Source organism: Oryctolagus cuniculus, chromosome 14 (assembly GCF_051225735.1).
Source record: "Oryctolagus cuniculus isolate XC-2025 breed Fujian yellow rabbit chromosome 14, ASM5122573v1, whole genome shotgun sequence".
NCBI lineage: Eukaryota > Metazoa > Chordata > Mammalia > Lagomorpha > Leporidae > Oryctolagus > Oryctolagus cuniculus.
Genome location: NC_142880.1, coordinates 25,477,947 through 25,501,515, shown reverse-complemented (window position 1 = coordinate 25,501,515; position 23,569 = coordinate 25,477,947). Strand labels below are relative to the sequence as shown.

Genomic DNA, 23,569 nt, shown 5'->3' with positions numbered 1-23,569 from the left:
AAGGGCCCCATTGAGGCACCTTCAGCACCACTACACCTCATGAATCTCGGGCACGCCTCTTCCCCGCCCGCCTTGGGTCTCACACCGAAAGCTCGCCGGGCGGAACAACTTCCGGCAGGAGCCAAACGCGCCTTCCTCACCTCTCCGGACCGAGTTTCCGCCTCCCGCAAAAGGACGCCCCTCTTAACGTCCCGGGTGGAGTTCCGCTTCCGGCAGCACCACATAAGTCGCGGGAGGCGGCTTAAATCCTGTCGTTTGCATTTAGGACTACCTTGGTGAGCGGTCATTCTGGTGTGCTTGTGATACCTACTCTTTTTAAATTTTTTTTTTTTCAAGTAAAGTGAGGTGGCCCCTGACAGTCATTTCACAATCATTCGCTTCCACGGGCCTGAAGAAAGGTTTCGCGGAGTCGGTGGAGATGTTGCGCAGGCGCTCTAGGGGCAGGAGGGCCGTGGGCGTTGCGCTGTTCCGCGTGAGCTGAGCGGTAGCTGGGCGAGCTCTCTTGTCAGGCGTGCAGAGCCTCCGGCTGCTCGTAGTCCCGCTTTCCTTAGTGGTCTTTCGCAGGTTAGGCTTGGACTTTACCCGCAAGAATGGAGTAACCAGCCTTGGAAACGCTTCCTGGTGCCCGAGACCCCGGGCTTGCGCGGGCTCGCAAGCCGACGCCCCGAGTCGCTGGCTGTGGAATTTTACCCTAAATTAAAATCCCCTATGGCGGGAAGAAATGGAGCCCAGGAAGCAGTCTTGCCGTGTTAAAGGGAAACGCATACATTTTTACCCCGGTGTGGACTGCCCTCCAATGGGCGTGTCTGAGCCCAAGTAGAGCTGTCGCTTCCAAATGGAAACCCGAGTGCCCTGTGTGGCCTCGATGTCGAGGGCATTTCTGGTGGGAGGAATGCGATCCTTAAGCTGAAGCCGGTACTGGAGAAGTAGCTGGTGTGTTTAGGGTTCCCCGCCTTTGGCGTTAGGCAACAACTGTGCCGGCCCGTTTTTCAGAAGTTACGCTAAAGGGATTCACAGGAGAAGTCTGAATCCAAGTTCACGTGTGCATTGAAATATTAACGGCGTTTAAGTTGGAACGCGTGCTTGTTATACTACCTGGGCTTCAGCTTGTGGCCTGGATGGTTTTCACCCTCGTTGAAACTCAGTTACAGCCTGATTTTATCTAAAATGTTGCTTAACTGCCTTATTTTCTTGGCCACACAAGGTCAGGCTATCAAAACAATTACGCAATAAGTATTTCCACAGGTATTTGTTGATTTTATTTGATACTGTGCAGGGGAGAGTGTGAAAAGCACAACCAAATATCCCGACATTCCTTTTGCAAACCTCTTGTAGTCAGCCTCCTTCAATACTTTTTCCTAAACCTAATTTCTTGGAAATTCCAAGGTAAAGAAAGCTTAAAATGATATCCATTTATGTAATTCAAGCCAGTTTAGTCTCCCTTACAGATGTTACCTCTGCTTAATAATCTTTAAAGATACGTGATTAAGTTCATTCTGGGTAGGACAGTTTAAAACTATTTTCTCAGATTAACTACTTAAATGCATGCTTTGTAGGGACCAAGTGCTGACTGATCATTGAAAAGGAAAAGAAGCCGGCGCCGTGGCTCAATAGGCTAATCCTCCACCTTGCGGCGCCGGCACACCGGGTTCTAGTCCCGGTTGGGGCGCCGGATTCTGTCCCGGTTGCCCCTCTTCCAGGCCAGCTCTCTGCTATGGCCAGGGAGTGCAGTGGAGGATGGCCCAGGTGCTTGGGCCCTGCACCCCATGGGAGACCAGGAAAAGCACCTGGCTCCTGGCTCCTGCCAGGATCAGCGCGGTGCGCCGGCTGCAGCGGCGGCCATTGGAGGGTGAACCAACGGCAAAAGGAAGACCTTTCTCTCTCTGTCTCTCTCTCACTGTCCACTCTGCCTGTCAAAAAAAAAAAAAAAAAAAAAAAAAAAAAAAAAAAAAAAAAAAAAAAAAAAGAAAAGGAAAAGAAAAACTGGTTCAAATTCTTTATCATATATGTGTATTTCCAATATTTTTCCCAGCTATGATTTCTCTTGGTTTCTTAACAGTATCTTTAAAAAAAAAAAAAAAACTAAGTCTTTTTTTTTTTTTTAAGGATGGTATGTTTTGTTCTTACAGGAAGTCACTGCCTAACTTGAGGTCTCATATTTTCCTTTTTCTCTTATAGACATTCTGCAGGTTTAGGTGTACATTTAGGCCTATAACCAATTATGAGTTCATCCTTTTTCATATGGATGTTCAATTTTTCCAGCATTTATTGGAAGAATATTCTTTTCCCATTGAATTGACTTGGCATCTTTGTTGCAAATCAGTTTATCATATCTGAGCCCTATTCTGTTTCATAGAACTGTGGCTGTTATGCTAGTACCACACATCTTGATTACCATAGCATTATTAGAAGTCTTAAAATCAGGTAATGTGAAGTTCTTAAACTGTGTTCATTTTCCAAACATGTTTTCACAATTCCAAGTTCCTTATTTTTCCTATCAATTTTAGAACCAGTCTATCCATTTCTACAAAAGAGCTTGCTTGGTTTCTCCTTGGGATTGTATTGAGAGTATAGATCAGTTTGGGGGAGAATTGTCGTCCTAATGAATTTGCCCATTTTTTTTTTCCCCTCATTATTGGAGAGGGAATGGCTCTTTCCAGCTTTCTAGTCTATACAGAAGCCTGCGTGGAAATTTGTCAGTGGTACTTCAGAAAGAAATAACTACCGTTGTTCACTGTATTATTCTTATTGGAAGAAATCACCAGACTGATTGCTGTTTTAAAATACACACAAAGACTGGTATCTCCCTCTCTTTGTCAGCTGGATGCTGTTCCTCACTGCCCTCTCAGGAACCTCAAACCATCAGTCATATAACTTTCTCTCCCGTTTCCAGTTCTCTCTCCAAAAACGCTTCTCTTAGCATTAAACTTTTATCCCCTTCTTAAAACAATCTCTCTGTTTAATTTTTTTTGTATTTTAGTTCATAGTAAAATACTTTAATATGAAACCATCTGAAGCCATTTTAGCATGTAACCATCATCAATATTCATCCCCAGAACTCTTCATCTTGTGTAACTGAGACTTTGCACCCGTTAAACAGTAACTCCCCTCTCCCCATCTTCAGACCCCTGGCAACCACTGTTGTACTTTCTGCCTCTGAATTTAACTAAATTTCTCGTACTTGTATAAGTAGAATCATACAAATGGTATTTGTCTTTTTGCGATTGGTTCATTCCACTTAGTAAGATTTCCTCAAGATTCATCTACAGTGTAGCATGTATTAAAATCTCCTCCCTGTTAAGACTGACTAATATTTCATTGTATTTAGATACCATACTTTGTTGAAACTCCTGGCCTTAATAGTTAAACTCAAGCTTACTAAATCCATTTTTTCAGTGCCTACTCATTTCTTACGTTGTTGCAGTCTGAATTCCACCTGCCCTGCTCTAATATTTCCAAAGCCACAGGATATATTTTAGTTCTTCTATCACTAAACCTCTCCTCCTACTTCCTTTTTTTTTTTTAATTTATTTATTTGACAGAGTTAGACAGTGAGAGAGAGAAAGGTCTTCCTTCCGTTGGTTCACCCCCAAAATGGCCGCCACAGCCAGAGCTACACAGATCCGAAGCCAGGAGCCAGGTGCTTCCTCCTGGTCTCCCATGCAGGTGCAGGGGCCCAAGCACTTGGACCATCCTCCATTGCCCTCCTGGGCCACAGCAGAGAGCTGGACTGGAAGAGGAGCAACCGGGACTAGAACCCGTGGTGCCGGCACCGCAGGTGGAGGATTAGCCAAGTGAGCCATGGCGCTGGCGCCGGCCCCTGCTCCTACTTCTAAGATGAGAAAGACTGTATGTGCTGTGTATGTGTCCTTTTTAGATACTTATTTAAAAGATATCTTCTCCCAGTCTATCACCTTTTCATATTGATGGTATTTTTCAATGAGTTTTGATTTTCATAATGTCTTATTTGTCAAATGTTTTTTTTCTTCTATAGATAATGTTTGTTGTGTTCTACTTAGGAAATTTTGGCTATCCCAATGTTTTCAAGATCTTTTCATATTTTTCTTCCAAAAGCTTTGCCATTTATCATTCATTTTTAGGTTTATGATTTATCTGGAATTAATCGTTGTGGAAGACGTGAGGTAGGAGGTTAAAGTTTATTCTTTCCCTAAATAGAATTCCAGTTGTTCCCTCACCATTCATTGAGAAGATCATCTCTTCCCCTCTTGTCTTAAAAATTCTGTTGTAAACCAATTGATTTTATATTTGTGTAGCTAATTCTGGACTCTGTTCCTGTGACCTGTTATGTCAGTAATACACTGTATTATTTATTTTTTATAGAAAGTCTTAAAATCAAGTCTATTTATTTTTGAGATGTTTTAGAAACTGACAATTACATTTGTTTGATTTGGAGGTACAACCATCTTTTGTAAAATAAAAAAAAGTCACATTTAATTTTTAATGGAAAATGAATTTAAACAACAAAGTTTTATAACACTTTTATTTATTTTACTTTTGATTGACAAATTATATGTATTTGGGTACAAAGTGGGATGTTTTAGTACTTCTATGTATTGTGTAATCAAGTTAGGGTAATTAGTATGTCCATCAACTTTAAACATTTATCATTTTTATGGCAATAACATTAAAAATATTCTAGCCATTTCAAAAGATACATGACATAATTGCACATATATTATTGTTAACCATAGTCAAGTTTTATAATACTTTATAGGAGAGAAAACCCTGCTTTTTAGGTTATGAGGAGTCTGTTAGCATTATAGAATCTTTGTTTTTAAAATGGCTCATAATTTATGCTAACGTATGATTAAGTGGATATTAGAAATGCACTGGTATTGTGTCAGAAGTTATAAAAGACCAGAAAGATAGTTATTGAATGTTCAGAGGCCTGAATATTAGGAGAAGGGACTTTATCCACTGTTTAAGCCATGGCCGTAGGGCCAGTCTGTTCTGCTTTGTCCCTTCATTCTCTCTGTAGTAATATACTCTTTTAAAAGTCTTATCCATAGATCCTGTAGTGGTCAGTAAACAGCCATATTATTTTTAGAATTGCAAAACTGTGAGTATTTGCATCCATCAGAGACTTACCAGGAAACAGAAGATATATTCTGAGATTTTGAAGAAATTTAGTGAAACTTTCATTTGTGGATGTGTGGACAGGGACTAAGAAGCTTGGAGACTAATAAAAATAGTTAGGCTCTAGGGCTGAAGTGTCAAAGACAAGACATGAAACAGACTTCCATGAGGACTAGGCGCAGGGAAGAAAGGCTACCCCACAGGAGCTGTGTTTGTAGGGGGTTACAGCTTAATCCAAGGAAAAAGCTAGGAAATAAATATCCTGACCTCTGTCTTCTGTGTTCTGATTTGTCTGTCACTGCCTTCCATGGGACAGTTCCTACTGGAAAATTATAAAAGCAGCCTCTAAGGGTCAGTCTTTTAGGGCACAGCAACTGGGAGAGAAGGGCCGCAGTTGACTGGGAGATTGGGCTGGCAGCAAGCCAAAAGAACCAGAAAAGAATAGTTTCTTTCAACTGAAAATAGGAAATCAAAGATTTTTGTTGTTGTTGTTGTTACTGTTAAAGCATTTCCCGTGTTACTCATGGTCTATAATAAAAATGTATTTTGTTTTGTTTTTGCCAGTGTAGCCATTTTTTCTTTATAACATTGATGAGGTATCCACAGTACCAAAAATCATTTCTGTTCATGAAAAAAGTTTATGTCGAGTTCTTAAGAGCGGATGATATCTGGCTGCAAAAGATCTTCTCTGTCATAGATCATTTGAACATTTCCAAAATACATCTAATATATGATTTGAAGAAGTGATTTTTTGCATTTTTGCAATGGTTGTAAATATATTTAACAATAATAGGGACTGGTATTGTGGCATGGCAGGTTAAGCCACCATCTGCAGTGCTGCATCCCATTTAAGTGCCAGCTCAAGCTCAGGCTGCTTCACTTCAGATCCAGCTGCCTGCTCAATGCACCTAGGAAGGCAGAGGGAGATGGCCCAAGTACTTGGGCCCCTACCTCCCATATGGGAGACCCTGGATGGAGTTCAGAGCTCATGGCTTTGGCTTGGCCAGTCCCAGCCTTTGCAGCCATTTGGGGACTAATCCAGCTGATGGAAGATATCTCTCTCTCTCTGTCTCTGTAACTCTGCCTTTCAAATAAATAAGTAAATCTTTATAAAGGAAAAAAAATTGTATTTTCCCACCATAATCTATTACCATTAATTTAAATATGGCACAGTAAGACCATTTCATGTTAGTGACATTTCAACTGATGGCAATGAAATTTCTAAGCAAATCTTTTGAAGTATACTTCCTTTTTTTTTCCCAGTATATGGAAAATTTGCAGCATTTCTTACCTCGTGGAAAGAGACAAGATAATTTGTCATGATGTGTCTCAAAAATAGCATCTGAATATTTTAGTTCATATTCATCTCTCTGTTCCTTTTCTGTCCTACAATTATCTCCATCACAGATAATATTCTGGGAATGCTCAATTCATACGTAAGCAGAAGTATGACAGAAGCCTGGATTGAAATAGCAACAGCATTAGCTTAGCATTCAAGTTCTATCTTTAATTTTTACTAGGTTCGCAATGGTCCGTAGTGGAAAAAATGGTGACCTTCATCTTAAACAGATTGCGTATTATAAACGAACTGGTGAATATCATCCAACTACATTGCCAAGTGAAAGAAGTGGCATAAGAAGAGCAGCAAAAAAATTTATCTTCAAAGGTAAAATTAATATCCAAAATCTTGAGTTTAGAGTTATAGGTTCTCCACATGTGTTCTTTGTGGAAACCTAAGAGTTTCTGTAGTAATAGGTTGTTGCTAGGCAATTATCAGTCTAATTGATGATACTTTAGTCAAAAGTAAAATAAAAATCACACTGAAGCTAACCGAAGGCCAATAAACATGAAAAGATGAATTTAATTATAGGCAGAAGATAATACCATGCAAAAAAATAAAACATTTACCTAAATTACCTTCTCCTGCTTTTGTCCTCCAGTAATTCCTGCTCTGCTAGTGCCCGACACACACTGATGCCACTGTCAGTGAGGAACTCACTTGGTGCTTAAAATGAATTGTTAACTAGCTTGTTTACTAAAATGAAAAGTTGATGGAATTGAGTGTATTTCCATGATTCCCCCCTCTGCTTCCTTTGTAAATATTCTCAGGGTTTATATTGGCTTTGGAATCCTGAGTGGATTGAATACTGGAAAGGCAATGGCATATCTATATTGAAAGGTTAGGATAATTTTTCCTTCTTTTTCCCTCTCCTTCAAATAGTAAGATGGGTTTGGAATGAAATAAGTGACAAATACCCAACTGAATGTTAGAGATGTTAATGGAAGTTTTGTCTGTAGGAACAGCATTAGGCTTTCTGCAAAGCAGGTAAGGAAAGTTCAAGTTCAGTAAGTGAATGCCTGCTCTTATCTCCCTGTGTGTATACCCCTACAAGTAACTCCCTTATGCTTAAGAATAGACCCATTATACTTAGACTAAAGTGAGAATTCATTCATTCATTTAATCATTTATCTTAATGATTTATCTAAAAATGCTTACTGAGTTCCTATTAAGTGCTGATCTCATCCTAAGCCTTGGAGATGCAGTGATGGATAGGGCAAATATGATTCCCGCCCTGAGGTTGATTACCTTCTAATGTAAGTGAGCAGTGTTCCACTCCGCATGTGCTTAAGCACGTTAGTAACGTGATGGTGTATTCTGGAGTGTAAATAGCCGCCATGTCCACACTGCAGAGATGGTGATTCACTCTACCCTGGTTGCTTCCCTTTGCAGATTCTTCTCAGGTATCTTTCTATGAAAAACAGAAGTATCTTGAAGATTAAAGTTCTCTCACATTCTCATTTTACCATCCCTACCTTCCACTCAAATCTAGAAAAACCTGGGAGATGATTGCTTACAAAACTAGTTATGATGAAATACTATTTTAACAGTCCCAAGAAACTGCTTATCTATACATACTTCCTTATAAGTTTATGCCATTTTTAGGAGCCACTTGCAAATATTTTCCTAGTTTGAGTACTTCCATGGCAAGCTAACTTCCTACTGCCACAGTTAGGAGTGCGACATGCTTTGATGAACAAGCCAGAGCTACTTGTGTTGGTAGCAAGAAAATTAGAGCAGCTAGTGGTCTTTGTATGTATCTAGTAAGAATAACAACTGATCTTTCAGATCACACAAGTAAATGCTCTGTTCTGAATGGAGGTTTTAGAAGAAGCAGGCAAATCCCTCATGTTTGAGATAAGGCTTTGATTACTTTAAAACTACAGAGGTCTCTAAAATTTGCAATTAATCTTTTGGCATCATTTATTCCAGAAAAAAAGCTGTTTTATGTTGGAAAAGACCGAAAACAAAATCGCTTGGTAATTGTTTCAGAAGAGGAAAAAAAGAAAGTCCTAAGAGAATGCCATGAAAATGACACTGGAGCTCATCACGGCATATCCAGAACCCTCACTTTAGTGGAAACCAGTTACTATTGGACTTCTGTGACCAATGATGTCAAACAGTGGGTATGGCTTATGTATTTAGAATATTTCGAATACTATCTAATATTCAAAATTCAATATTGCTCCAAATTTACTCTGGGTATCACTTCTCATAAAATACTTTATGGGTAGTTTTTGTACGAAAGAGACATTTAAATGGAGTTCCATTTTCTTCCACAATTATTTCAAATCACCAGAGTATGATTTAAACTAGAAAAAGGCATTATTTAAATGTTTGAAAATACCATATTTATACAGATTGTATAGAACCAGATTTTTAGTATTGAATTGCTTTGTGTAGCTAGAATTTAAATGGGACTGAAATTGATTTGAGTAAATCATTATCCTTCATTGTGGTCGTACAAGATTTTCTGTACTGAGGGGAATAATTTCAAAAGAAGTCAAGCCCAGTATGGGTTCTCACGAGATAGAAAATGTCAGACACGGCAAAACCCAGAATCGAAATCGTGAAGATAATGAAATAAGTCTGACTTCTGTATCTTTACAGCCTATTAGGACCTTCAAATCTTCTAATAGAAAATGCATCTGGGAAGTATGATGTTCTTGCTCAAAGGTCCTCTGAACTGTACTCCTTTTAGCGTACTGTTTATCAAATGCTGGGAATTGCTTGGTATACGTGTAAGATCTCTTTAGTAGTTGTGATTACTAAATTACTGGTATCTGCCTTCAGAAGCTGCCATGCATTTCTTTACAGTTAGTGAAATCTTTATCAAATCCTTGTCATTTGAGAATGGATATGCTTTTTTGAAACAGATGATCTGTAATAAATTCAAAAAGGGTAGGTAATTTTAATCAAAAGTAATTGTGACTATATGAGATGATTTTTCAGTTTTTCTTCAGAGGTTAGTTTGAAAGTAGTTTCCAAAGTGCAGTTCCAAAGATACGTTGAGCAATGGCAGTGTCCATAAACTGATCAACTGATCCCTTTTCATCTTACTCAAAAACACCAAGACAGCAAAGGCTTTGTTTTTGTTTTTGCTTGTTTTTTCCTAGAACCTGGAGAAATTTGTGGCATCTATAAATACTGTTTGACTGAAATTATATTTCAATAAATGCTGTTGGAATAGATAATAAATGAACTTTTTAGAGTGATATCTTTAGAAGGAATCATCTTTTGCGTCTAGAAATTACTGTATATTTACATGCTGATTTAAAATTATAGAATAAAATCTATTCCTTTAGTAAATATTTATTGAATATGAGCCAGGATTGTGTTTCATGTGCATACAACTTCATAAGATGTTCCCTTAATAATTGTAGTGACTAATATTTCCTTGATCTATTCTCAGTCCAGAACTTTCTCTTCAAAATATAAAGTAGCTATTAATGATTCTAAAATTCAGATTTATAAAATTGTTTTTATATTATATTGATTGTGTTAACATTTATGTGTGTGTATATAAATGTATATGTGCATTTTATTGTGTGCCTCTTTGTAGGTGTATGCTTGTCAGCATTGTCAAGTGGCAAAAAATACAGTTATTCTAGCACCTAAACAGCACCTTCTCAAGGTAGAAAATCCATGGAGTATAGTTACTGTTGATCTGATGGGACCTTTTCATACAAGCAAGAGAAGTCATGTGTATGCTATAATCATGACAGATTTGTTCACAAAATGGGTGATGATTTTACCTCTGTGTGATGTTTCAGCATCAGAAATTTCCAAAGCTATTATCAATGTATTTTTCTTATATGGACCTCCTCAGAAAATAATAATGGACCAGAGAGATGAATTCATTCAACAGGTAAGATAAATAAACATAGGTGTGGGAGCATATCTTCCTCCCTTTCAGGGTCCAGCATACAGTACCCTCTGCATTACATACAGAGGTATAATATTGTGGACCACAGGTGGTTGAACTAGAAATTAGGAGACCAGAGTTTTACTGTTTACTATGCCACTAGGAAATTGTAAAACTGTTTTCAGGTTTCTTCAAACTAAAACCAAAGAAGTAATCTAAATGTTAAAGTGATCATAGATCATTAAAACCACAGTAATTCTTAAAACTACAGACATTCTTAACCATCGATTTGACAAAGATATAAAACAAAATTTTACAGAACTATTTTTGCAGCATATTTAAAAAGACATTTATTTATTTTCAAGATCAGAGTTAGAGAGAGAGAGAGAGAGAGTGCGCACACACGAGACAGATCTTCTACCCACCGGTTCACTCCCCTGATAGCCACAATGGCCAGGGCTGGGCCAGGCAGGAGCCAGGAGCTTCATTCAGGTCTCCTACATGTGTGGCAGGGGCACAAACACTTGGGCCATCTTCTGTTTTCCTAGGCCATTTGCAAGGAGCTGGATCAGAAGTAGAGCAGCTGGGACACAAACTAACACCAACTTGGTATCGTAGGTGGCAACTTTACCCAATATGCCACAATACCATATTCAGACTGATGAGATTATAGATTTTTTTTCTTAGTTTTTCAGTTTATATGTACTGTGATTTTGTTGCTTTAATGATTGCTTGAGTTGAAAGTATAAACAATCCATTGTGTTTTAATAAAAATTACTGGTGTTGGGACCCGTGTTGTCATGCAGGAGGTTAAGCTGTTTTGCAACACCAGTCTCTCATATGAGCACCAGTTCATATCCCAGCTGCTCCCCTTCTGATCCAGCTGCCTGGTAATGCAACTGGGAAAAAAGCAGATGGCCCAGTGCCTGGACCCCTGCCACCCACGTGGCAGGTGGAATTCCCAGATGGAATTCCTGCTTCAACCTGGCCCAACCCCAGCCTTTCTAGCCATTTGAGGAGTGAAACAGTGGATTATTGCTCCCTCTTATCTTGGTGGTTTTTTTCGTTTGTTTGTTTTTGTTTTGTTTTGTTTTGTTTTGTTTTGTTTTGTTTTTTTGACAGTGAAAGAGAGAGACAGAGAGAAAGGTCTTCCTTCTGTTGGTTCACCCCCCAAATGGCCGCTCGGCTGGCGCTGTGCCGATCCGAAGCCAGGAGCCAGGTGCCTCCTCCTGGTCTCCCATGTGGGTGCAGGGCCCAAGCACTTGGGCCATCCTCCACTGCCTTCCCAGGCCACAGCAGAGAGCTGGACTGGAAGAGGAGCAACCAGGACTAGAACCTGGCGCCCATATGGGATGCCAGTGCCTCAGGTGGAAGATTAACCAAGTGAGCCATGGTGCCGGCCCCTGACTTCTTATCTTTAAAATGGGATTTATCATACCTTATAAAATTGTTGCGAAGTTTAATGGTAATATAAAGCATCTACTGTGATGACCAGCATGTAGTGAGGACTCAGTACTAACTTCTGTTTTAAACAAAATATGCATCCTTTTTATATACAATGGCTTGGTCAGTGAAAAAATTTCAAATTCAAGTTTTTGTTTTTTTTTTAAATCAATTGAAAAAATATTACATTAATTTTTAAAAGTTAGCTTTGTTTTATGTATATTTCAGATCAATGTTGAACTGTGTGGATTGTTTGGCACAAAGCAAATTGTGATTTCTCACACCTCTGGAACTATTAATCCAATTGAAAGTACACCTAGCACAATCAAAACATTTCTTGCCAAGCACTGTGTGGAGCATCCAGACACCTGGGACGATCACCTGTCGGCTGTTTCATTTGCTTTCAATATCACTCACTTGGTGTGTTCCTATTTATAATCTTTTTTTTTTTGAAAGGCAAAGTTACACAGAGAGGCAGAGAGAGAGAGAGAACTTTCACCGGCTGGTTCACTCCCCAGATGGCTGCAACGGCTGGAGAAGGGTCTGTCTGAAGCCAGGAGCCGGGTGCTTCCTCCTGGTCTCCCACTTGGGCCGTCTACTGCTTTCCCAGGCAGTAGCAGAGAGCAGGATCAGAAGTAGAGCAGCCAGATCTCTAACTGGTACCCACATGGGATGACAGCATTGCAGATGGCAGCTACACCTGCTATGCCACAGTGCCTGCCTCCTTTTTATAATTCTGTATTTCTGAGTTATGATTATCTCTTGCTAGATAAATGTTTTATTACAAATTTGCTATTTTCCTTAAAATAGGAGCCTACTAAAAATACACCATATTTTCAAATGTTTAATCGAAATGCTTACCTGCCTGAGACATCAGACTGCCTTAATGAAGTGGATGGTGACAATACAAGTATGTTTGCCAGAATTCTTGCTGCAGTTAAAGAAGCTGATAAAACAACGGAAAATAAGACAACTTCAGTGGGCCAGGTGATTCTCTTTAATAGTAAAACTCTATGAAGTGATATTAAAAAAATAATTTCAGTATATACCAGTAAGTGTGCATATATACACAGACACATACACAAAAACATACAATATACTCTTAAGCCAAAAATGTGTTATTTATCATGTTCTGCTTCTCTAGGTTAACTAGTAGTATGGTTTTTAGCTAAAAACCATGAATTTTGGAATCAAATTTTGGATTGAGATGGATGGTCTTGCTGCTTTCAAGTTGCTTGACTTTGGCAAATTCCTTAACCCATGTTAATGCTTTGAGATGTTATTTTAAGAATTCAGAAGGATTCGTGTTTACCTTTTACTTATCATTATCTGCACTTAACTTTCAAGAAATTACAATTCTTTCATTCTTTATTCTTTTTTTCCTTTTACATTTGCAGATGAAGAACAACAATGTGGATGAACTAAATAAAAGCAAGATCATTGTTAAAAAGAAACCAAAGCAATTAAATCCTTTTCATTTGAAAGTCGGTCATGAAGTTTTGAGGCAAAGGAAAAATTGGTGGAAGGATGGTCGTTTCCAGTCTGAATGGGTTGGTCCTTGTGTCATAGACTATATTACAGACAATGGATGTGCTGTTCTCAGAGACAACACTGGAGCTAGACTTAAAAGACCTATCAAAATGTCCCATCTTAAACCCTATGTAAGAGAATCCAGTGAACAAGGTAAGTGTCTGTCACTTCTCTATATTTTTAGTTTCTTCAAGTGAGGCGAGAAATTAAAAATACAAGAAATCTTTCTTCCTCTCTATGAATAAGTTTCCTTTTCCCTCTCATTTCTATGGTTGGTATAGTTTTAGATATCCTGGGTAGTCTCTTTTATTTGAATGCCTCTTCTGGACCTGTCAGGCTTGTGAGCGATTTTACTTTGAAATCTATTTATTTCTCATAATACATAGGGGAGATACTGAACTTGTTTCACAGAGGAAGGATTACATCTGTTTTCACTTTCACAGTATCCTGTTAATCAATTTGTGCCTCATTTTCACATAGGAAAACAGAAACTAAGATCATTAGTGTATAGTCCAAGCATACTAGAATCTAGTTGTAAAAAGAATAAACTTGGATACTTAAAAAATGTTACTAATTTTTTAAGATTTATTTTATTTATTTGAAAGGCAAATTTACATAGAGAGAGAGAGGGAGAGAGAGAAATCTTCCATCCTCTGTTTCACTCCCCAAATGGCCACAACAGCTGTGGCTGGGCCAGGCCAGAGACAGGAATCAGGAACTTCATCCAGATCTCCCACGTGGGTGCTATAGCTCAGGCACTTTGGCTGTCCTCCACTGCTTTCCCAAGCACATTAGCGGGGAACTGTGTCAGAAGTGGGACAGCTGGGACTCGAACTGGTGCTCAACTGGGATGCTGACATTGCAGGTGGTAGCTTAACCCAGTATGCCACAACACTGAGCCCTAGTCATGGATCTTTAATATTGCTTCATAGTGAGGTCATGGACGGAGGCAGATGAGGGTACCTGGTAGTGTGTATTCAGAATGAAATATGATAGAAATACGGCTATACTTACCCTAAAATACGGCTGGTTCTTAACAGGCTGTTCTAATCTCTGTAACCCTTCTTCCCCATAGATTAATTTAAGGACATTTTTGTCAGGACTTTAAGCTCCCTCCTTTATCAAAACTTTCATTTTGTCCTGTTTTACCTGAGGTAGATAACTGAAGTGGAGTTAACTGGTACCTTAGTTAATTATGCTTTTGCTGTTAAGCAAGATAAAGCATTAATATTATTTGAATATCATTAACAATGGAAGCTAAATTTATTATATTTTATACCTCATAAACAATTAAGTTATTTAACCAAGTAAATAAATAACAAGAGCAACAGCAACAAATAACCTGCACCTGCCCTATTCCTTTTTTAGATGTGAATTTCCCCAGGAGCTGCCTAGTAGCTCAGCTCTGCTTCAGATCTGACCACAACTCTTGTGAGAAGAGCTCTGTCCTTCTTTCTGTGCCAGATCCAGTTGGTGTAGTCATAAACTTATCTTGGACTGTGTTCTAATTCTGAAAACTCACAACTTCATTCTCGTGGCTAGAGGAAAAGCACTGTCATTTATTTTGCCTTTTCTCAGTTCTGCGCTACTCTTTATGGTCATTCCCTTCCACAGTTAAGTATTGAAAAAATATTCCGGTGATGGGTCTGTTCCACCTCAGCATGATTTTCTTTTTACTCTTTGGCACTTGCTTCCTTCTAAGGTGTTAATGTTCCTTAATTAATACAAAATTTACATTTAAAATGTTGCTAGACCGGATGTATTTCAACATTTTGCAATTTTGATCTTGCCAAATACTTTCTTAGAAAGGAGAACAGATATTTTGCTGCTTCTGAATCTTTCAGAGCCCAGCTGAGAACAGTTTCTAAACAAAGGCTATGGAATTTATTGTCTCATGCTTGAATTTTCTGCAGCTGTTTTTTTCCAGTAATATAAAGAAACTGTAATAGGACTATTGATATACGTGTAAGGAACCTGAAATTGGTGAATTTGTTTTAGTTTTTCTTGGAAACCAAAGGAAGCAGTTACTAATCTGACCATCCTAGAATCTAGTTCACTTTTAAGTACTATTTTTTGTGTTTCTCTCATTTGTAGAAATTCCAAATAAATGTAATTTCTACTATCTTTTTCTTCAGTATCACATTTTCCTGAAAATCTTCACTTCACAAGCTAATTATATAATGTTTGAGCTGAATTTAAAGCAAACATATTATCTTTAAAGAATCATCCAATATTTTTATTTGATATAGATTTGATATAAATTTCATTTGATATGAATCCAAACAAACTATAAGTTTGTCTGTCTATACTTGTCATTGTTGCTTTTTTTTAACCACCCTTAAGACTTCATAGCTGTATTAAAGACTCTGTCTAAAGCCTGATATAATTGTATTGCCAGCTTCTTATCGCTGCTTATCTACAATATAATGTAGAAAATCACATTCAGTCTAAGTCTATAATATTTTTCCTAGCTGTTTTAAGGCCTAGTTGATATTTTATCTAGTACAATGCCAAATGGTTTTTCAGACTAGTTATTTAATAAAAAAAATTAAAATATAGTATCTTTGTAATCATGTTCCCCTTTGAAAGGAAAAATGATGTTATTGACTCATTTCCATCTGAGATGGATTTTTTTTTTTTTTTTTTTTTTTTTTTTTTTTTTTGACAGGCAGAGTGGACAGTGAGAGAGAGAGACAGAGAGAAAGATCTTCCTTTTGCCGTTGGTTCACCCTCCAATGGCCGCCGCGGCTGGCGTGCTGCGGCCGGCGCACCGCGCTGATCCGATGGCAGGAGCCAGGAGCCAGGTGCTTTTCCTGGTCTCCCATGGGGTGCAGGGCCCAAGCACCTGGGCCATCCTCCACTGCACTCCCTGGCCACAGCAGAGGGCTGGCCTGGAAGAGGGGCAACCGGGACAGAATCCGGCGCCCCGACCGGGACTAGAACCTGGTGTGCCGGCGCCGCTAGGCGGAGGATTAGCCTAGTGAGCCGCGGCGCCGGCCGGATTTTTTATATAATCTAATAGTTAATTAAAATATATGGCTAGAACTTTCTCTTAAAGAGATTTTAAATATTTTATTTGAGAGGCAGAGTAACAGACAGAGAGGCAGAGACAGAGAAAAAAGTCTTCCATCCACTGTTTGTACCCCAAATGGCTGCAATGGCTGGAGCAGGGCCAATCTGAAGCATGGAACCAGGAGCTTCCTCCAGGTCTCCCATGTGAGTGCAGGGGCCCAAGCACTTGGGCCCTCTTTCACTGCTTCCCTAGGCCATCAGCAGAGAGCTGGATCAGGAGCAGCTGGGACACCATCCAGTGCCCATGTGGGATGCCAGCACTGCAGGCAGAGGCTCAACCTACTGTGCCACAGTGCCGGCCCCTGAGATAGATTTTGAGCAGTAGTTTTTAATTTATTTCATTTTGTTTCTGATATATGTTGGTCTACCAAAGGTTTTAGTCTGATTTTCCTTCATAATTGAATATACCTAGTCTCCTTTTGTGTAATGATTGTCATTATTATAAAATGTCCTATTGCTGCTATAACGAATTACTACAGATACAGTGGCTTAAAACAACACAAACCTCTTGTCTTACAGTTTTGCAGGTTAGAGGTCCAACGTAGGTGTCACTGTAAGATGAAAGCCTTGGCAGGATTGCGTTCCTTTATGGAGGCAATAAAAGAGAAACCATTTCTTTGTTCTAGTTTCTAGAGGCTGTCTTCCTTGGTTTGTGGTCTTTTCTCTGTCTTCAAAACCAGCGGTGGTGGGTTCAGTCCTTCACACATCGTATCACTCCAGCTTCTAGGATAGTCTCCCTATTTTGAGATGAATCCCCTCACTGCCTTAATTCTCTTTAGCCTTGTAAGGTTGCATAGTCAGTTTCCAGGGAGTACTATGCAGAGACATCTCTGGGGCCTGTCTTCTGCCTTCCACACTTACAATCCGCATTCATGAAACAAAGTAAAACTTAGCCTCAGTGGTGTTAAGGTCCTGATCTTGACATTCTTACTAACACAGTTTATGCAGAGTCTTCCACTGGACTCTAGGTTGTTTAATCTCTAAACCCAGGGTTGTTTCAGTTGTGTGCTGATAGAATTAGTTATTATAATAACAATATGTAGTTACATTATAGTTATTACTTGTTGTTTTATCCTGAAAAAGGATATAGAGTATGACAGCACTTTCTAATAGTTTGAGGATTATCAGAGAATCTGTAGGAGTAGGTTAATCATCTCTCTTCAGAATAAGAAAATCAAGTCATCAAAGCCTTGTATTTTTCTAACTATTTGAAGAAATAAATTAATGCAACTCCTTCGAACTTTCATGAGGTTTTGATTTTAATTTATTTTCTTCCTTTGGAGAAATATAAAACCAATTTTTATTCTCATTTTTTAGTCCTTCCAACTGCATAGGAAAAAGTATGTTGAAACTGCTGATAACATATTGCTGAGACATCTTTAAATTACCTCAGTTTCAAAGAAGCTGTGGATTTAATTCAGTCTGATCAAGACTGAAAGGATGCCTTTATCCAACAGATATCATAATAATAATGAAATTAATAGAATGAGAAAAGAAATTGCTTGGTAAAAATCTATATTATATAACTCAGCAGAAAATTCCTTTAATATGGTATGTTTGTTTCCTTTCCCTACTCTGCTGTTTTGAGGATAAAAACTTCATCATGTTCTTTTCTATATCCCTAACCCAGGATTGTTCTAAATCAGCATTTCCAATAGAAATACATTGCAAAAACTGCACAATATATAATTCTAAATTTTCTAATAGCGATATTTCAGAAGTGTAAAGAAATAGGTAAAAAGAATTTTAATAATATATGTCCTGTAACCCCAAATGTTGTTAATTCAGCATATATGTAGGGCTACAAGAGCGTCTTTTCTGTTCATCTTGTTTAAAATTGAAGAGCATTTCAATTGGCTCCAATAGATTTCAACCACAGTAGGAGTTGTAACATATGTGATCTTTGTGACTGAATTAGATTTTGTTTTTTTCTACACAAACAGGCTCTTGACATCTTTGGAATAATTTTCTATTTTGTATAAAGTGATTTGTGTAGATTTGCTGAGAATAATCCTTGTTCTCCACAGTTTTATTACAACAAAGTACTTTAAAGGTTAACACTTACTGAAAACCAAAAGTGTGTGTATGTGTGCTACTTTCAGTACGGATCAAGGGTTTCCTCTAACAAAGTCCCTCTGTTTCTAAAATCCAGTGTAACTAGGAGGCGTTTAAGCTTATAGTTTCTGAATACATTTCCAGCAAATGAAACTGATGACTCCACAAGCTTTATATCTAGGTATGTTTTTCCCAGTTGATAGGTTTCCCGGCCATGTTTTTCTAAACTAGAACTGCTTCATCTGTATGGAAAAGCATTTTTCTTATTCTTTTTTTTTTTTTTAACAAAAATACAAGAGAACAAATCCATTTTTATTTATTTACTTTGTAGTGGTTTGAACCCTTGAGGGGTACAGCATCACACAGGTTATGTGTCTAATGGCCCTCTCAGGAAGGTTGCTTCAGAATTTGGCATGAACGATGCCACTGTCTTCATGAGCATGACTTACCTTTCCGCGGATTACTCTGATTTTGTTAGTTTTGCGCCCAGGAGTCACTATGGTATTCTCTGCTTTGTACACATAAACACATCTCTTGCCTGAATAGAATTCAGTTTCATCGTGAGCATAAACACCTCAATTTTAAGAAGTGCTGTGTGCTCCCTTTGGTTCTGGAGACCTCACTTAGAGCCAGCAAAAATGGCACCTGGACATAGTTACCTTTTAGACGTCCTATTCCCAACAGGCCTCCACAGGCTCCAAGATGGCAAAAAGGGCAGGCATTTTTCTGTCAGCAGGTTAATAGTGAACTTCAATGTTGAACTTGTAAAAATATATTCAGTGGTTCATTGTCATTGGTCCTTTGTTCTTCCTTCTTGCTGCTGTCGGGCATAACATTTCTCACAATTTAGTTCTTGTCTTGCAGAATTATTCCTTTTGTCCAGGAAATCATCCCATACCTATCATCTTAACATCTTCAGTTACCCGTACTTTTATTCTGTCATAAATATGTGTAACTTCTTGTCATCTTTCAACCTATTCACTGTTTTTGCATTAATAAAATATGATGAGGTTAAATTCGGAAAACCTTTCAAAATTGAAATACCAAATGTGCTTTGCCTAATGAAGAACTAAGTGGCCATACAAGCCCACTATGCCATCTGTTGGTAGAGAGCATAGCTTTTATGTGATTAACTATTAAAGATTGTAAATAGTTCCTAAATTTACAAACTTCTGGGTTGCAATAGACTCAATGAGCTTTTGTTTTCAAGATTTATTTATTTACTTGAAAGAGTTACACAGAGAGAGAAGGAGAGAGAGAAAGAGAGAGAAAGGTCTTCCATCTGATGGTACACCCCCAGTTGGCTGCAACGGCCAGAGCTGCGCCATTCCAAAGCCAGGAACCCGGAGCTTCTTCTGGGTCTCCCACATGGGTGCAGAGGCCCAAGGGTTTGGGCCATCTTCTACTGCTTTCCCAGGCCATAGCAGAGAGCTGGATCGGAAGTGAAGCAGCCAGGTCTCGAACCAGCACCCATATGGGATGCCAGTGCTTCAGGCCAGGGCATTAACCCACTGCACCACAGCCCTGGCCCCTCAGTGAGCTTTTTAAATATAATTACATTGGCCGGCGCTGTGGCTCAATAGGCTAATCCTCCACCTAGCGGCGCCGGCACACCGGGTTCTAGTCCCGGTCGGGACGCCAGATTCTGTCCCGGTTGCCCCTCTTCCAGGCCAGCTCTCAGCTGTGGCCTGGGAGTGCAGTGGAGGATGGCCCAAGTCCTTGGGCCCTGCACCCCATGGGAGACCAGGAAAAGCACCTGGCTCCTGCCTTCGGGTCAGCGCAGTGTGCCGGCCGCTGTGCGCCAGCCGTGGCGGCCATTGGAGGGTGAACCAATGGCAAAAGGAAGACCTTTCTCTCTCTCTCTCTCTCTCTCTCTCTCACTCTCACTCTCACTATCCACTCTGTCTGTCAAAAAAAAAAAAAAAATATATATATATATATAATTACATGGATGGGTTGAATAGATTGTTTTTCGAGATAGAATAGCAAATTTATCTGCTCTGAGAAACTTTCATTGATTACTAATTTAAAGGGGCAACAGATCTTCCTTTCATCGGAAGTTAAAATTTAAAGACTCTTTGGGGCCGGAACTGTGGTGTGGCAGGTAAAGCCACCGTGTGCAGTGCCAACACCCTTGTAGGCTCTGGTTCAAGTCCTGGCTGCTCCACTTCCTATCCAGCTCTCTGCTATAGCCTGGAAAAGCAGTGGAAGATGATCCAAGTGCTTGGGCCTCTGCACCTGTGTGAGAGACCCAGAAGCAGCTCCTGGCTCCTAGCTTCAGATTGGTGCAGTTCAGGTGTTGCAGCCATTTGGGGAGTGAATCAGCAGATAGAAGATCTCTCTCTCTCTCTCTCTCTCTCTCTCTCTCTTTCTCTTTCTGCCTCTCTGTAACTCTGCCTTCCAAATAATAAATAAATCTTTAAAAAATTTTAAAAACTCTAAGCTATCAAAATATTCAAGAGAATCTGTTCATGTTTGGGCAGAAAATCTGGAAAGAAACCAGGTCAGGAATTAATGAGCTGTGGTGGAAGACTTCCTTGTTGGAATGAATTAAAGTCTCAGATAGGGAGGGATCCCTTTATGCTGCTTTAGTATCAGCTTGACATTCATTTTAAGTATTTTTTCTTGATGTTATGATATATTTGCTCAAAATCGAATAAAAGGAAGATTCCTTGTAAATCTTTCTATCTGGATTAGGTAGGCCTTAAAAGTTCCTATGAACTTTGGTAACAAATTAGGTTTAGGGGCCGGGGCTGGGGGCTCATTTGGTTAATCCTCTGCCTGCAGCGCCGGCATCCCATATGGGCACCAGGTTCTAGTCCCGGTTGCTCCTCTTCCAGTCCAGCTCTCTGCTGTGGCCCTGGAGGGCAATGGAGGATGGCCCAAGTGCTTGGGCCCCTGCACCCGCATGGGAGACCAGGAAGAAGCACCTGGCTCCTGGCTTCAGATTGGCGCAGCTCCAGCCGTAGTGGCCATTTGGGGAGTGAACCAATGGAAGGAAGACCTTTCTCTCTCTCTGTGTCTCTCTCACTGTCTGTAACTCTACCTGTCAAAAACAAAAACAAAAAACACATTCCTATGAACTTTGGTAACAAATTAGGTTTAAATAACTAAGCTTTTTAAGCTAATCATTGCAGCCTACTTCCTTATACTTTCCTAACACATACACCTGATTCTAGTGACCTTTGTCTTCATTTACTGTACAATTTCATATTGTAGGAATTTAAACTAATTTTTAGTATGGGCTTTATAAAAATTGAAGCATTATCTAAAATTAATCATCTAAAGGTAAGGATTTAACAATTCTGCTTGTTAAAATACTTTGATTTCCGTATTAATGCATCCTGAAATGTTTTGTAGAGGTGTTTTGAGGATATCGTCATTATCAAAAGCAAAGTTTTATAATTTTTTTTCTAATCCAAACCACAATTCCTACTTTATTCCTGTCCCCCATACCTCCCCCATATATACCCAAGATGGATCAAGGGAACAGGAAATTTTGGCAGTTTTAAAATCCTGTATCTTTTCTGAAATCTTTTTCTTTTTTAAAGAAGTATTTATTTATTATTTGAAAGGCAGAGTTAGAGTGGAAGAAGGAGAGACAGAGAGAGAGAGACAGAGATCTTCCATCTGCTAGTTCACTTCCTAAATGGCTGCAATGGCTGGGGCTGAGCCAGGCCCAAGCCAGGAGCCAGGAGCTTCATCTGGAACCTCACACAGGTGGCAGTGGCCCAGACACTTTGACCACCTTCCACCTTCCACTGTGCATTCCCAGGCACATTAACAGGGAGCTGGATCAAAAGTGAAGCAGCCAGGACTCCAACTGGTACCCATACGGGATACTGGTGTTGTAGGTGGCAGCTTAATCCATTGTGCTACAATGCTAGCCCCATTGCATTATTTTCTATATGAACTGTCAAATGTGTATATTATTTTATTCATTCTTTAACTTGTGTAAATTAGTACATAGGAGAACTGCCCAGAAGTTAATCTTCATAGTTAATTTTTATTATGTGGAATTTTGTTCTTCATGTAACATTATGTAATTTTAAAATGTTTAATTATAGTTCAAGAAGGCCAACTTATGATATCTTTTCTTTTAGACAGTCTTTATCTCTTGCAAGGTTCAATAGTGGCAGATCATGACTACATTGGATTGCCTGACCTTCCAGTTGGAGCATACCAAGCAAATATTCTTGTAGAAGATGCAACTATTGGTGTAGTTGATAATGAATTACTGACATCAAGCAAGGATCGTGAACTCTTAGAATATAGAAGTGTCAAAATCTCTCCATTGATGGAAGATCATGGTACTCTTGAAAAACAGACTTTCAGTCTATTGGACTCCTCAAATCAAGTCCTTGAGTACTTAAGTTAATAAATACTGACATTTATTTAAAATGTTTGTTTAGAATGTATAAATCCCTTAAATCTTGATATTTTATGCAATAAAAAATATTGTAGAGGATAAATGTCTTGACACGCTTTTAATGACTAAATCCTGAAGGTATATTTTCTAACTATTTATTTATGTAAATTTGTGCCACATTTGACTATCAGTATACATATAATGAATAAAGGCAAAGGAAGAATACAATACATAGAAATGAGTTTTTCTTCTAAAAAGAGAACAGGCAAAGCACCTTTACTTTGATGAATATCAAAGATTTTAAACTATAATTTCTATGATATCACTCATTCAACCAAATTTTAGTATAAAGCAGTATGGAAAATTACCTTTCCTCACATGGCGCTTACTATCTGGTTAGAAATATAGAACATTATAAGCTGTGTATAACACAAACTACAAGTTAGTAAATCCTAAATTCCAGGAAAAAAGTATAGAGAATGTACAATAGGGAGGCGAAACAGAGCAGTCATTTCTGAACCTGAAACGCAGGTTATCCTCATCTGTGAGGGCTCAGATGAGTTTGTCCTCGAGAAATGCAGAGGATTTGGAGAGAAAGAACCAGAGAATAAGGGGAGAAGAGATGCACAGTGACAGCAGGTATTAGAGTGATTCCCAGAAGGCCAGGCTTTTTATTTTCTACCCTCCTCAGGGTAAACTGAAGTAACAAAGGTAGGTGGATGAAGCTGAAAAGGTAAGTAGGAAACCCTGTGGCAAGCTTTGAATACTGGTAAGGGGTGACAGATGTCCCCCAAAAATT

The 23,569-nt window shown here is 39.0% G+C and overlaps 1 protein-coding gene and 1 pseudogene across 6 annotated transcripts; one reads left to right on the top strand and one right to left on the bottom strand.

Moving 5' to 3' along the window:
* The first annotated feature begins 39 nt into the window (after positions 1-39).
* Positions 40-22,998, top strand: GIN1 (gypsy retrotransposon integrase 1). Of its 6 annotated transcripts, none has more exons than XM_008261985.5 (8): positions 40-275; positions 6,618-6,763; positions 8,369-8,562; positions 9,999-10,304; positions 11,973-12,164; positions 12,555-12,731; positions 13,142-13,427; positions 22,505-22,998. In XM_008261985.5, exons 1-8 carry the CDS (start codon positions 40-42, stop codon positions 22,777-22,779), a joined length of 1,812 nt encoding a protein of 603 aa, XP_008260207.2. In that variant the 3' UTR covers positions 22,780-22,998. The 6 variants fall into 6 exon arrangements, with proteins under 6 accessions (XP_008260207.2, XP_089169206.1, XP_089169207.1 ...); XM_089313080.1 differs by having other exon boundaries at positions 166-291; XM_089313081.1 differs by having other exon boundaries at positions 189-275; positions 8,369-8,558; positions 10,210-10,304.
* On the bottom strand, positions 18,584-22,398 carry LOC149122267 (large ribosomal subunit protein eL33 pseudogene; annotated as a pseudogene).
* Positions 22,999-23,569: the final 571 nt, after the last annotated feature.

Bases quoted from the DNA above. Each gene is read 5' to 3' on its own strand.
- GIN1 (XM_008261985.5), top strand. From the start codon at position 40: ATGAATCTCGGGCACGCCTCTTCCCCGCCCGCCTTGGGTCTCACACCG. The intron at 12,165-12,554 runs GTGTGTTCCTAT...TCCTTAAAATAG, and splicing joins CTTTCAATATCACTCACTTG to GAGCCTACTAAAAATACACC. The intron at 13,428-22,504 runs GTAAGTGTCTGT...CTTTTCTTTTAG, and splicing joins AAGAGAATCCAGTGAACAAG to ACAGTCTTTATCTCTTGCAA.